This window comes from Molothrus aeneus, chromosome 10, assembly GCF_037042795.1.
Source record: "Molothrus aeneus isolate 106 chromosome 10, BPBGC_Maene_1.0, whole genome shotgun sequence".
Lineage (NCBI taxonomy): Eukaryota > Metazoa > Chordata > Aves > Passeriformes > Icteridae > Molothrus > Molothrus aeneus.
Window position 1 is genome coordinate 17,557,007 of NC_089655.1, and position 15,070 is coordinate 17,572,076.

General features: G+C 43.2%; 1 protein-coding gene across 1 annotated transcript in view; it reads left to right on the forward strand.

Moving 5' to 3' along the window:
• The first annotated feature begins 7,016 nt into the window (after positions 1-7,016).
• MCF2L2 (MCF.2 cell line derived transforming sequence-like 2) overlaps positions 7,017-15,070 on the forward strand; it is a 153,620-nt gene continuing 145,566 nt past the window's right edge. The window contains exon 1 of the mRNA XM_066556537.1: positions 7,017-7,558. Within this exon, the coding sequence (XP_066412634.1) occupies positions 7,456-7,558 (103 nt within the window). The 5' untranslated portion in view covers positions 7,017-7,455. The remainder of the gene's footprint in view (positions 7,559-15,070) is intronic.

Consider the following 15,070-nt stretch of genomic DNA (forward strand, 5'->3'; position numbering starts at 1 on the left):
CCTCTCTGTGCAGTGGGACCTGCTGCGTTCCTGAGACAGGGCCTGCTCCCTTCCCCTGACGGCTGAGGTGCCTTTGGAGGCTCTGGAAGCTCCCCCGAGTGAAGTGAAATGAAACCCAGGAGGGCCCGAGGCTGGCCAGGGCCTGTCCTGGTACAGACATTTCCTTCATGGGCGGCGGTGCTCAAAGCTGCTCCGGCCCTCGCTGCTGCCGTGCGAACAGCTCCCCCAGGTGTGCAGGCTCAGGGGTATTGGTGATGGAGTGAAGCGAAAGTCAATCCTTTGTGTTTTCCCATTATTTCTAATGACATCCATCACAGCTAAGCCAGGGAAAAAGTAAATTGAGGAGTGTGATTGATTTGACAGATCCCTTTAAATGACGAGAAAACATCCTGGTAGATGTGGCAGTCGTGATGAACGCCCACGTTTCCATGTGCTGGGTGGCTGTAGCTTATCCTTGCAATTACACACCAGCTTTGTGGGTAGAAAAATGGAAGTATTTCTGCTACCAGCAGAATTGTATTGTGTGGCTGCAGATGTCCTGCTTTACTGTTTTCCCTTGGCTACTCCTGGGCACGAGACACAGACAGAGTGGCCTGGGAAGCTGCAGCGGTGATCCCTCAGAATAGACCCTGTGGAAGTGAAGAGACTGGAAATGGTCTCCATGGCAACAGAAGAACAGCCTTTGGAAAAAGAGATGTAGGAAAAAATGTAGGCTGAAAATACATAAATCTGTCAGTGAGTCAAACCTGTAATTCGTGTCTGGGCAATTTTAAATAAGTTGTTTCCTTTCATCTGGAATTCTTCTATTGAAGAATGAAATCCAGATTGTAGTCTTAGCAAGAAATGCCCACACATATAATTACTGAAGTTGTTTTGTTCTAGATGAAAATGCAATGATTTTTTTTTTCCTACTGTGATTATATTTGGTACTTCCAAGTCATGGTAACAAATGATTTCTGAAATCAGTTTCTTTCTGCAACTGTATAAAGCTTTGCTGTCTTTTTGAAGCTTTGTTCCATTTGTTGGTCACTATTCAATCCACTCTCCTTAATGGGGCCACCTCAAATGTACCTTGCATTTCTCATTTTGTCAGCTCTGGATGAGCCTGAGATTCAATTCAGCAGTGGAATTTACCTTCTGCTACATTAACTGAACTTCATAACACAACTTTTACTTTCATTACCTTAAGAAAAGTTTAAAATTCCAGAAAGGAAGAATGAAGCCCAAGCTTCTCTCTCTATCTCCCTGTTTTTTTCTCTCTCTCCCTCATATATATAAGGACTGAACATTATGCTTCCTCTATTCTGTTGAATGGCATTCACTCACCATCTTAAGGACCAACAGATCCAATTCTGTTACCATGTCCTCTCATTTGCTTCTGTCTGGCATTTCCCATGGAAAGGGTGTTTTTTACACCAGTCTAGTCAGTGCTCCTAAATGGAGACCCTTCCCAGTTGCTGTGGTTTAGCCTTGGCCAGTAACTAAATCCATGCTGTCCTCACATACTTCTGTCTCTCTGATGGGATGGGGAGGAGAATCAGAAAAAAAAGTAAAACTTGTGGGTTGATATAAGAACTATTTAATAATTGAAACAAAGTAAAATATAATACTGAAGATAACAAGAAAAATAGCAATAATAATTGTAATGTAAAGGAGAGAGTGAGAAAAAAAAATCCCAGATAAGTGATTCACACAAAGCTGACCGGTGCCCAGCCCATCCCTGAGCAGTGATCAGCCCTCACTGTTTATACACTGGGCAAGACATCCTGTGTCATGGAATATCCCTTTGGCCAGTTCAGGTCAGCTGTCCCAGCCATGCTCGCTCCCTCCCAGATTTTTGTGCCCCTCCTCACTAGCAGAACATGGGACACTGTGAAGTCATTGACTTTGGGTAAGCACCACTTAGCTACAACCAAAGCATCAGTTTCATCAGCATTATTCTCACACTGAATCCAAAACACAGCATTGTAGCAGCTTCTAAGAAGAAAGCCAGATCTATCCCAGCTGAAACCAGGGCACCAGTCTTATGTGAGCCATTTGCAGATGTACAGCCACAGAATGAGGGTGCAAGAGCTCATCTGACAGAAAGCCAATGTGTCAGGGGCTAATGACAGTAGCAGGGCAGGAGAATTGATTAGAGGGAGGACATTTGTCTTTATAAGTTACTCTGCCTGCTGCCCTGGAGACCTCCCCATGCCTCCATCCATCTAGACCTCCAGTCAGTTGACATGAAAGCTTCCTAGGAGATCAGCCCAGGGATTTTTATGATGCTGAAAGTGGACAAGTGCCTTCCTTAAAATAAACTACATAGAGTTCATAAAAGTAACCTGGGCCTAAAAATTACAGAATCACTTCTGTTCAACAGCTTTGTCTAAAATCCAGGTTTTGCTTTAAAAGAGGAAAGAGTTGAAAGAATTGAATTCAATAAAAATAGGCATACGGATTTTTGTAAAAATTTAACTGCAAACATTTATCTCCTAACTCTTAGCATTGGAAGACATCCACCAGAATTACGTAAGCAACACAGAGCAGACTGGCACTGGAGGTTTTCACTGTCCAAGCTGCATAAACAAGAGAAAGTTCAAAGCAACATGGCAAGAATGTTGAAGGTATCAATAAGCTTCTTCTTTTTTTTCCCTTAGATATAACTAGTACAGCATTTGTCTCAGCTCAGCTCAGGTAACTGTGGGATATGATCACTGCATAGAAAGTCATGGCTAAGGTGGATACTTCAAATAGGAAAGTATCCATTCCTTCTCAAGATGCAGGAATCAGAGGCCTGAAACTGAACCATCAAGCTTCAGATGGTTCAAGCTTTTAAAACCAAAAGAAGTTGCTTTTTTCACACAATGCATATTTAAATTGCAAGTCTTGTTACTATCAAACTTTATGGTCATCAAAATTATAAGTAGATTGAAAAAATTGGCTAGACAGATTCCTGAAGAAATAGAGTATTAAATATTATCAGTCATATGCAGACTTCAGTTCAGGAAGTCCCTGAACCAGAGATCACTGCAATCTGACAGGGAAATACTGGAGAGGGATAATCTCTTTAAGTGGCCTGCTTCATGCACTTTTTCCTGAGGTTGTATTAATGGTCCTGCTCACAGATGGGCCACTGCCCCAGCCTGTCTCAGGACAGTTGTTCTGGAGCACAGAAAGTGAATGATTGATGTAAATGTTGTTGATAAAAAGGTTTATGACTGGGAAGGAAGACAGGGAGCGGAGCAGAGAATTTTGCTAAAACTAGTGTTGTGTCTCCAGTGGCCTCTTTTTGTTCAGAATAGATTTTACAAGGAGATGTGCTCCTTTTCAAGTAGCTGAAAGAGCATCTGAGGCAAAGCAGGTCAGGCTTTGCAGAGCTTAGGTGAGAGGCTAAGTGTGAGGGCAGAGCCTCAGGCGTTGCCAGGGGAGCTGTGTGTGGAGGAAAGTGTTCCTGCAAGTTTTGGCAGGGAAGCCAAGATTTGTCACAGGAGCTGACCAAGAGGCCAGCAGAAAGCCAAGAACAGCAGAGGAGCCCCAGCACTGTGACTCTCTTAAAAGCCAAGCAAAAGCACTGTTGGCTGAAATGTTCCAAATAGAATAAAAGTAAGAAAACTTAAAATATGGAGTGCTATTTTCCTTTACTATGTGACTGATGTTCCAGAAAGGAAGCAGCACTCTGGGTGCCTTCTTTTTGTGTGAATCAAAGAAGTATCTGACTCACTTAACAGTTTCTTCTACTAACGGAAATGTGCTGTTGTTCTGAGGTACTGCCATAGCCTGTCAGAAGTGGTGACAGTGTAATTACCTTTCCCAGTTGTGCCAAAAGTGTTCTAGCTCTTCCCAGCAAGTAACAGAGCCACAGTCTTTGATACAGGGATCTGCCAGTCTAGAGACAAAGGGGAAGGGGTATGATATCAAAGTAGTACCAAAGTCTTCAAAGGAAGAAACTTGGTAAAGGGATTCTAAACTTCTCTGTTATTCCATCAGCCTGCCTATTTTTCTGCTATGGAAAAGTCTTCAGATACACTCTGTATAAGAGAAGGTTGTCATCTTGTTCTAGAAGGAGATTTTCATGAAAAACTAAAAGATGGCTGAGATTGTAAAGGTTATGTAGGACTGGGAAAATGGAAATAATCAAGACAGTGAAGAAGACAGGCTGGTTTCAGGGATGGATCTCATTCCAATTCTCAATAGCTCTTCAGGATCATTTGGCCAAGTGTTTTTTAGTGACTGAAGGAAGATATATAGCTATATAAGATGAAAAAGGAGAAAATGTCTTTTTTTTCCCCCTTTGAGAGTTTCCCTTTATACTGGTCAGGCCATAGAGTCTTATAAACACTTTTTGTTAGCAGTGTGCAATTTGCTGCTTACTAAAATTGCTTACAATGCTTTGGCCTCAGATGTTTGATTCAGGATCTAATAAAGAGCTGGTGATTTGTCAGGCTGTCACTCTATGGAAAAATCAAATTGTTTTGCCTGTTGGCCATCATCTTAGCAGTGGAACCATGGTGTTTTCACAGCCCTTGATTCTGTTTTCAGTGAGATCCCTGCCTGGAATGTAAATCATCATCCTCTGTACCTCTACCACATGTTTATCAGCAAGGGCTTTTATCCTTCAGAGGGGAAGTCAGTATTTGTTGTAAAAGTACTGACTCAATTTCACAAAAAAAAATTCTCAGCACTGGAAATTGTTACCATCCCGTTGATAGACTAAGTTACTTCAGCAACTTTCAACCATTCCTCTAGTGACAGACACAGGGCTTTCATTTCTCTGTGTCTCCAAGAGATCCCTATAGTCTAGGCTTCTATTTTTTTCCCTTTCTCAACTTGGCTTTGTGGATCACCCGTGCTTTTGCAATATTTTTGACTTCAATCCAATGGCTTTTCCATTTGGGAATTTGTAATGACAATATACACAATGAACAGTAGCCTTTTTCTAATGCAGGCACCATTGAATCTTGGCAGTGTAAAGAAATCATCCTGTAACTGCTAAAACTAATGGAGTTTGCTGTCCCATGGCTGTGTCCTGCTGCCCAAAACCTTCCTACCAAAATTCCCCCTTTTTGTTTGTTATCACTTCCATCACAAGGGAGGGACAGCACCATAACTTGGACTAAATCCCATTTAGCCTTAGACTGACCCCATGTAACCCACCCTGCAGTTTAACCCACCTGGGCAGGGAGTGGCCAGGATTAATCAGTGAGTCGCTACTGCATCCTTCCCCCTTTCAGACTTTGTGCACCTGGCTGAGTTTCAGTGAACCTGTGAGAATTCCTCTCTCTTGAACTGGATTGCAATTGACTGACAGGTTCAAAAGCTATTGAAGGTGTGCTGGAAAGCTAGAAAGCAGATTAACATAGCAAGAACAAATAATAAGAGAAAAGGGATCTTAAAATAGCAAATATTCACAAATCTGCAGTTACTGATGCTGAATAACAATGTCAGTATAAGAGCATATGGTCCTAAAATAGCTGAGAATTAATCTAGCTAGAAATTAGACAAAGGCTCTTAGTTATCCTTGGTGTTCTTGAACAACCTTGCTGTAGGAGTAGTGAGAGCAAATAATCTACTCTGCTTTTCAGTGTATTTATTTTATGAATGGGCTTCTACAGTGTCTGTGCCTGGAGAAAAAAAAAAAATCTTTTAAGTGTCTGGAAACATGGTGACTTTTTTAGTGCCATGTTCCTACCTGCCATCTGTGACCCTTCAAGAAAAATAAGAGCATCCCAGACTTTTCAAATCCCTCAAAAAAGTTATAGCTAGATGTCAGTCTGTTTCCCACATATTTTTTTCCCCCAGTGATGCCATCTCTTCCCTGGTTGGGGGAATCCTTTTAACATAAGTCAAGGTCTTTGCAGTTTGACCTTTACTGCCTAGATAGGCAGTAAAATTGGATCTCAGAAAAAAAAAATGGCTTTTGCTTTAATCCTAAAATGTTGCCTGGTGGGTGGCTCTGAAGTCATCCTTCTCATGTTTTCAGACAGATTTGCTGTTAAACTAACTGAACAGAACTATGCAAGGAACCTCTTGGCATAGTTGGTCAGTCATCCAAAAATGAGGACAACAGCACAGGTACTCAGACTGGCTTTTAGGTCAGCCAGCTGATTATAGGATTTTCTTTTCACTGAGGTAAACCTTTTTGCAACACCAGGACAGCCTCACTAACTGTGCTGTAAGATCTCACATGGCCACAGGGGTACTTTACAGCTCCAGCTTTGGGCATCCATATTGTCAGGTTCTTTGGTGTGCTTGGAAAGGTGGACTTAAGCAAAACTCTATGGATGGGTAGGGATCTGGATTTAGAGCTGAATTAATTCTGTGGGAATAGAGCAGACCTTGCAGACAGCCGCACCCTGGTCTGTTTTATTTCTTCCATTTTAGCTGTGCAATAAGATTTCCATGTGTGGAGCTTCAGGTAGGCTTCCAAGGATCAGGTGCAAAGAGGGATGGAATGGAGATATACAAGTCCCTGGCTTGTCCTCCCCTTCCTCACTTCCTTGCCTGCCTTACTCTCCCTGTTCTCACAGGGCTGGTGAAGCTTTCCCGTTGCCCCACGGCAGCCACGCATCCAGGCAAGGCTTGCACCCGTGGGTGCCACAGACCTGCTCTGGCTATTGAAGGCCACCTGTGCCTGCCTGCCCATGGGCACAGTGAGCTCCGTGGCCATGATCAGCTCTGCCCAGCACCCACAGCTGATTAATTCACCCTGCTGGTACAGGTGCAGCTGGAGAGGCTCCTGTAGGCTCAGCCAGGATCCCGGGGATCCTGTACGTGCAGGTGGAGCAACAAAGCCCCTGGTCACAACACACGTAGAACGCCCAGGGGCCCCCTCCCCCTCCATGGAAGCGCTGGCCCCGCAGGCAGGGGCTTCTAACAGGAGGTGGGAGGAGGATCTCTGGAGTCATTGCGGGGTTCCACTCAACCACAGCCTGCAAGGCACTCGGGCCCCAGGGGCCGAGGGGGAAGCATCGGAGGCTGTGTGCGTGCTGTTCTCCGCTCCCAGGCTCGCTGGTGAAGGGAGCGTCGCAGAGCAGCTGCGGCTGTTCGAGCTCTCCTGCCAGCTCCACTCCTCCCCATGCCATTCCTACCTCCAGGATTTTTCCCTGACTCGCAGCATCACCATCCAAAAGTCTCCCTGGAGGAAGGTATCTGCTTGCTGGTTTGTCTCTTTATCCTTTGCCTCATCCGCGGGAGAAGGGAGGAAAAAAGCCATAAGCAATCAACTCGTCTGCTTTCCCCCGCTTTTATATTTCCCCCCTCCTGCTCCCTTCCTTCCGTCGAGGGGGGTAAAGTCCCCATCTGGAAGGAGCTTTTCAAGGTCCATGCATGGATGGTAGCAAATTGGAAGAGGTGAGCAGCCGAGAGAAGATGTGAAAGCTGGAAGGGCCGTGCCGTGGGAGTGGTCCTTGCTTTGTGTGCAAGTGAGGCAGTGAGTGTGCAGCCTCCCACTCTGGGTGCATCTTTTTTTGGATGCTGTGTAGTTCCCTGTGTGAAATGCTTTTTTGGCTAAAAGAAGAAGAGATGTCACATCAGGAGCTCACCCAGCGACTGACTACGGTTATCACCCATGTGGGTAAGGCATCTTTATTTTTCTTCTTACTACATTTGTGTGGATTTGGGGGCCCTGTTCCCCCAGGAGGTGCTGCTGCCTTTGTGTGACAATATTACACCTGTGTGTGAAATAGGAGCCATCAGCAGACTTCGAATCCCCGGCTGTGGGCAATTACACAGCCATTTATTGATGGTTTGTTTTTCAAGCATGTTTTCTCTGAAAGTAAGAGCAGCATGTCCTACCTGTGAAGCGATCTGTGTAAAATACCCGAGCACAGTTCTTGCAGGGAGGTGGTGGAGAAAAGGGGGTGTGGGAGGATGCTGGAGCAGCGGCAGCACTAATGTGCTGTGCATTTGCTTGTGGTACTGGAATAGCAGCTCATTCTCAGAGAATCTTTTCATGGCCTTTGCTGTTTCAGGATTTCTGGAAGATACTAGGACAGGGACAGGATCTCAAAAGCTTTTCTGTCTGTCAGTCTTGATTTTACTGTTTCTAACATTCAAATGCCAGTGAATACAGGTGAGGCCCTATGCTTTGCACTGACATCCTTATGCATCTGAGCTGGATACCCACCTGCTGGCATTGGGGACTGCACGACCAGAAACTGAGGAACCTGAAACTAGAAAGACAGTAGGAGATGCTGGTGATCAAAATATCATCTGAGAAAAGCCTTTGTGACCCTTTTTTGTTACCTGAGTTAAAGCAGATTACAGCTATGTTGCATCACATAAAGAGAACCTTTTTGTTGAATTGCATAGGAGCAAATTTTATAGCTGTCAGTGTTTGAATGGATTGTATGCTATGAATGCCAAAGATGTTGTACAGGTTCCTGAAATGCCTTTGTCATTGGCTTTGTTCAATCTGTATATGAAACAGAGTGTGACCAACATTTGGCTTTTAGACAACATATAAGTAAGGTTTTAGACCAACATTATTCTTTGGTTTGATATTAGCTATGGCAGCTGAACTAAGTTTAATAGAGCACGTGCAATCAGTATCTTGCCTAAAGAAATAGCACAAAAGCAGATTCAAAGTCAACAAAATATTTAGGACCAGGCCCCATCTCTCCAAAATCTTTTCCAGGATAACCTCAGCAGGAGCTTGGTGTGGGAGAGAGTATGATTGCCAGGAGAGCTTGCAGCAGCAGGCTCTTTGACCCAGTAATGCCAACATGAATTGCTTTGCAATTGTGCAAATTCAGATTGACATGAAGTCACATGAATTAACATTTTTTTAAATGAAGATTTGGAATTCAATACGAGGCATATTCATTTTATTTTTTTTTTAGTAAGTATTTCAGGAAAGCCAAAAAGATTTGTATGTCTTCTGGTTTTCTTGTTAAACTCAATGCAGGTCCTGTCATCCATGTTGAGGACTCTCCTTGAAATCAGAAGGGATTTGTTAGAAGTGACATAGCATTATGTTACCTACTGTGTAATATACTATTGTCTAATAGGAAGTCATTCTGGGCACTAGAAGTGTTGATGAACCTTTCCCCTGTTCTCTGCTGAATTCAAGACAGGTTTCTGGGTCATGAGGCTGATGCTAGAGAGTCTTATTGGTTTCCTGGAGGTCACCCAGCAGGCCAGTCCTCAGGAGAGGAGCGAAGGGCACGGATTGTGGTGTTTTATCCATTCCACACTGAGGCAGGAGCCTAGCTGATCAGCTTCCATCAGGGAAGGATAATCCCACCATTTCCCCAGCCATTTGAAACCTACAAATCAGACCCTACTTATGGAGTTTGCCTGCCTCTTTGTAGGCAGAGTTCATTTTTTATTGAATCATGTAAGTGGCAAAAATAGTTGTGCAAAAATGGAAGAAAATAACATTAAAATATTTGTTATTGGCTGAAGGAAAAATGTTTCTCCAAACCCATGATGATGATGCACCATGTTTATGAATCACATGTTGTAACATGGGTGCCTTAGCTGAATCAGCAGTAGCTTATTGGACAAATAGTTCCCAGGAACCTGCAAGGGTCTCTTGTATTTCATTGGGAATCTTTACAGCTCAAACAAGTGAAAGGGCTCTCAGCCTTAGCAAACTGAGGGGATCCCTGGCCATTTATTGTGTTTACTATTTTTACAACTCTCACCCTCATATTGCCGCTTGGACTGGTGGGATTCAAACTCTCTAGAATGTAGCCAGCTCTTGGTTGGGAGCGCAGCTCCCAGCTCACCCAAGAGCAGGAAGGAAGAAATTTATTCACAAAATTTGCAAAATGTCAAACAAGTACTTTATAGGAATGTTAAAAAGAAAGACCTTTAAATTTTCAATAAAACCTTTATAGGATAATTTTGTTCTGTGTGAAGTAATGACACACCATTTTATTTTTAATGTGTCAATAAGGGTGTCACATAATTAATTGCCTGGGGCTCAACTTATCTGTCCTGGGCAAAAGCTTTCATCCCTCATTAGCTGACTCATGTTGTGTTACACAGTTCATGTGCTAGCAAAAAAGCTTCTTATCCTGCTACAGACTTCATACATACAGTATCTGCCTCTCCTGGGTCAAAATCAAAGCTTTGAAGGTATTTTCCTGCTCCACAGTAGCTCTCTTACCTTGACACTTTTCTAGTACCGACCTGCACAGTAGCACATCTTCACAGAGCGTAAAACAATGGAGGACCAAATTAGATCTCTTAGGTAGCCCTGTGCTCCCTCAGCCTGCCTGGCATTATTCCTGACTGTCCTGGTGTGGCTGAGGTAATGGGGCCACCACAGGTGCCTAGGACAGGAGTAGTTTGTGAATGCTAGCAGGCTTTCTGCTTACTATCTGAGATTTAGCAGCAACACTACCCAATCTTGTTACCAAAACTGCGTCAAGAGTCTTTTTTTAATTTACCCTACTTTCATTGAACTTGTTTGTTGGGAGGTGTTGGGGAAACACTCATCAATTTTGGAAAAAGCGTGTCCTCTGGGTAGGTGGGCAAGTGGCAGCTCTTCTGTGGTGGGGAGGGAAGAGCTTTGCAGGGTGACACGCCTGGTGCCGACGGCAGGATCGTTTGCCTGTGGGAACACGTACAGCTCTTGCAGCCTGCAAAGCCCACAGGAATAGGCTTTTGTGCTTTCACTGCCCACCCACACTTGGCAGTTGGCCTCCAGAAATCTGATGCCAGCTTTGCTATGTGTGGGCAACATTCTGGGCACAGCTGCACACACAGGCACCTCCACCCAGTGCCCCATTTTCTGCAGATTTTTTTCTTAAAATGATTTTATGATAGGATGAAGCTGCCAGAACCAATGTGAGCTGTCTCAAAAGGTCAGCAGCTTGGCTCATCTCTTGCCAATAAAGAATTCCACATCACATAGAAGATGGGGTTTTGTTAGAGGCTCCCCATAATTCTCAATGAAGTTGTAAGAGTTCCTTCCCTTTGAGTGTTAACTGGACCCAGATGAGCTGACTGTCAGTGTCCCTGGTAGGAGATGCACTGATGTGAATTTGCAGAAAGCACTACATTGCACAAATGTTACGTACAAGAAATAACCCCATACATTCATGTCAACTTTCATCTGATTTTACACACTTGTATTTCCCCAGTCTCTCATTTTATGGGAAAAAAAAAAACAAAAACAAAAACAAAATGAAAAACCAAACAGAAAGGAATTTAAACAACTTGATGGAAATAAAAAGGAAAATCACTAACTGAATTTAGTTTAGGATTGACATCTCTGGACTTAAAATTCCTATCTGTTAACCATGGTATGTCAATTCCTATCATTCTTGGCTTAACCACCAGAGTTGAGGAGCGGTGTAAAATACCTGTGTGTGTGAAGAGAAGCTGTGTTATAATTTGGGGCAGGAAGTAAAGGATGATACTGCATTCACCTGACTGTGTGAGAGGAATTTAGGTCAGCAGAATGGAATAACCCCAGCTGGCACTTGTCTGAGGCCAGTGGCTAAGCATCACAAGTCCCAGAATCTGCTTTGTGCTACAAAGCCACAAATAATCTAATATGTCACAGCTGGACAGACAATTGCAATGTTTCTGATATATGTTTGTGGACATTAAGGACACAAAAAAGGATATTTTAGGAAATTAACTTTTGAGATACCATATCAAATAGGCCCTTTGCTACTCCTATGCAAAGGCTTAAATCAAATAAAATTCCTCTGCAACATAAAATTCTTTCCTTTGTTTTAGAGCATTCATGCATTTCAGGAACTCTTTTTGAACCACAGATTCTGTGTCTCTGTCCTACTTAGGGATTTCTGGTGCACAGCAAGTGGAAAGTGGTCTTTCCACTGACTACACACACCAGATTTCCTCACCCAAAATAACATAAGGCATGGGAGGAGCATCTATCACTGCATTCCCAATAAAATATGACAATAGAAAACTGCAGAAATGGGTTTGCCAAATTTACTTGGGATCTCATGCTTATGAGAAATAGTTGGTTGAAATTTCCCCATTAACCTACTTCTATAAAAAAATTGAGCTTTGATCACATTATCTGCGTCTTTATCTCTGTTCCCTGGTAAAGCTTTTGAACTGTTGGCCAATTTTTACCAAACTTGGTGAAGTGACAAATGTCAAAAATATTGAATTCATGCCAAGTATAAAAATAGTATCTGAAGAGAAAGATGAAAATAGTGAAGACAAGGGAAATAAGCTCATTCTATTAGACCTCAGATATTCCATGTGGGAGGGTGGAATGTGGGAAAGGAGAGATAATAGCAATTTATCCTTTTTAGTTTTACAGCTTAAAAAAGCTACTTGTTTACTTTTTTGTTCATAGATTGTGGTTATTAATTTTACCCCATTCTATATGGCCTATTCTGTGCAGCTGTTTCACTGGAAGCTGTTTACTAAAACTGTTTAGAAGTGTTTTGCTAATGCTGCAAATTTTGTATCTATAAAAAGTGGAAACTAAGCTCTCGGAGAAATCCATGAAAAATGTGCACTTTCCAAGATGTAGAATATTGCAAGTACCACAGACTTGTTAAAAGGCCACATTCTAATCTAGTTTGCAGAGGCATTATCAGAAATCAAGATTATAAGAAACTGCTATGAGTTGGGATCCAGAACACTAGTTTGTCTCAAGGCAAAATATTTATGTGATAGTTTGGTCTCATGTTCAGAAAGACAGAGGTGACTAAAGAGCTTCCTAGAAACAGTAGCATGCATTAAGGCTGCTTCAGTTTCAGGAGAGAACAGGTCAGAGATGTCCCTCTTCTACATTCCATCTTTTACTTTAGGTGAATATTTTTTCATGTGGGATGTGATCCTGGCATCCTTGACAGAATTTAAGAACACCTTGCAATATCCAAGTGTGATACTATTACTAATTACTTTCAGAGCAGTGGGCCCTAAGGAGAGCCATGCAGAGCCCCAAATATTAAAAGGCTGCTTACAGCCCTGTTTTCTCATTTATTGATACCCTTCCCAAAACTAGCTGTTACACCCTGAGCTTTCATTCTCATGCCAGTGAGACCAGGATGTTGGGGAGAAAAGGGAATAGGAGTAGCTATCCACCATCTGCTTGCTGCAAGATTTTCACACTTTCTACTCACGCTTGTTGTGATGGCAACTGTTGGAGACAGGGAACTAGGCAGGATGGAACTGAGGTGTGATCCAATCTGTCAATCTCTCAGTCATTCTCTCTTTCAAAAGCCTCTGTATTGCTGCTGTTAAATCTAATGCTACAGCAGTCTCCCTCTGCCCTTTATTTTCTAATCTACCTTAGTAATGACTTGTAGGTGTTTGTCTGTTGGCATGGAGGAGTGTTTAACATGTGAGGAAATTAGTAAAGGAAAGTCAGGTGGCAGGATCCAAGTTTAGCTGTTAGTGGTGGTGATTCCTATGGTCCTTTCCACAGCTGTGCTTGCCAGACACCAGGTCCTGTACATCCTTAGAAGATTCTGCAGTACATTTTTTTAGTGCCTGGAAAATAGTTGGGACTCAAGTGAGTTATTCCAGGATACATGCTTCAGCTGCAAGGAAGTCTGTCTCTTTGCTCTTTGGGTCAGCTCTTCTCATGATTTTCCTGATGCTTCTCCAGGCCTGTTAGCCCTCTGTTGGCAGTTTTAGTGAAACAGAAAGCAGAAACCTCTGACTTCCAGAGCAGGCTCTTGCTAACACTATATGGTAGTCTAGTAGGGAGTGGGTTGGCCATCAAGTAAAATTTTTTTTTAAAGAATGAGGTAGCTTAGGTCAAAAGCAAGGGAAAAATGATGCCATCATGCAATGATCTAGTCAGACTGTGGCACTTCCCAGTCTGCTCTTAAACTCTCCAGGGCAAGCCCTGGGTTACCTGGAAGGAGGAAATGGGAGGAATCTCCAGGGCAAAGCAAGTGCAGGACCTCCTCCTGTGTGAGGTCTCTGAGTCAGGCACAATGAGAGATGCTGGTGCTGGCAGAAGTTATTGCTTGCTAACAGGGCAGGCAGTAGTGACCATTCTGCATTGCTAAGGCTCAAGCTTAAAAAGCAAATATGACCAAAAGGAGGCAGAGAGGAGCCCCTGTCTGTTCCCATCTCTGTGGCAGAGGGGAGCTCAGATGGCCTCACTGGAAATTAAACTAAGCTGACATCTATCACATTGTCTGGCAGCTCATTAAATACAAGGGCCTTTTTCCACCTCTTGCCTCATCTTTTATTTAATTCCTTTTTCTCGCCTTCCATATGGTGTCTAAATCCAAGAGTTCCCCTGAGAGGACTTCTCCCTGAGGGAAGCAGGATCAGGATTTGGGAGGATACTTACAGCACCAGGTCATCTCATTGAGTAGAAAATAAACTAATCAATTCCATTGCTGTCACTCTTTTCCCCCTTCTGTACCACGTTTGAGGCCTCTCTTAGTCCCAAGGCTGGACTTAGTGTTTAATCTAGGATGAACTTTCCTGAATGAGGCCTAGGTGACTGTTAAAATAATTTTGACAGCACATGTCTGGTACATACTAGTCCTGTGTGTATTTTTCTCCTGTTCTTCAGAGCTGGGTGTGTGTTCAAGTGTCTGGGAGAAGAGAAAAGCCATACATGTTTTGCTGCTAAAGGCCAGGCTGGCCTTGTACCTCCCTTTAGAGTTGAGCACAGTAACAACTGGATTGCCCCAGGTGGTCAGTGGGTCAATGACTGGCAGAAATCTAAGTTCTCTGCAAAGCTGCCTGATCATGCTCATGTGAGAAAATGTTGAAGAATGATGTGAAAGAGATAACATGGCACATGGATCATTGCTAATCAGTGACTCACACTAACTAGTGCAGCAGAGCTGCCAGAACTGAAACCAAGGAACAGAAGGGAGACAGGGTGAAGAAACAGCCAACTCTTACATGCATAGATGGAAAAACATCAGTAGTGAATACCTTGAGTGGTCTGTAAGTCATGGCATGGAAGGAGGTACTGCTTAGGGAGCAGGAGCACTGTAAAAAGCTCTTGAGTTTAGTGCACCAAAAGACATCAGGCTCCACTTTGGCATGGGGACAGATGTGTAGGGGACAACTGGGTTGAGATCACAGTATCTTCAAGCTCCACTGTCATGTAAGCACAACACAGATAACATCTGTGAGTCCAAAAGCACAACTGCCTCTGAGGAAT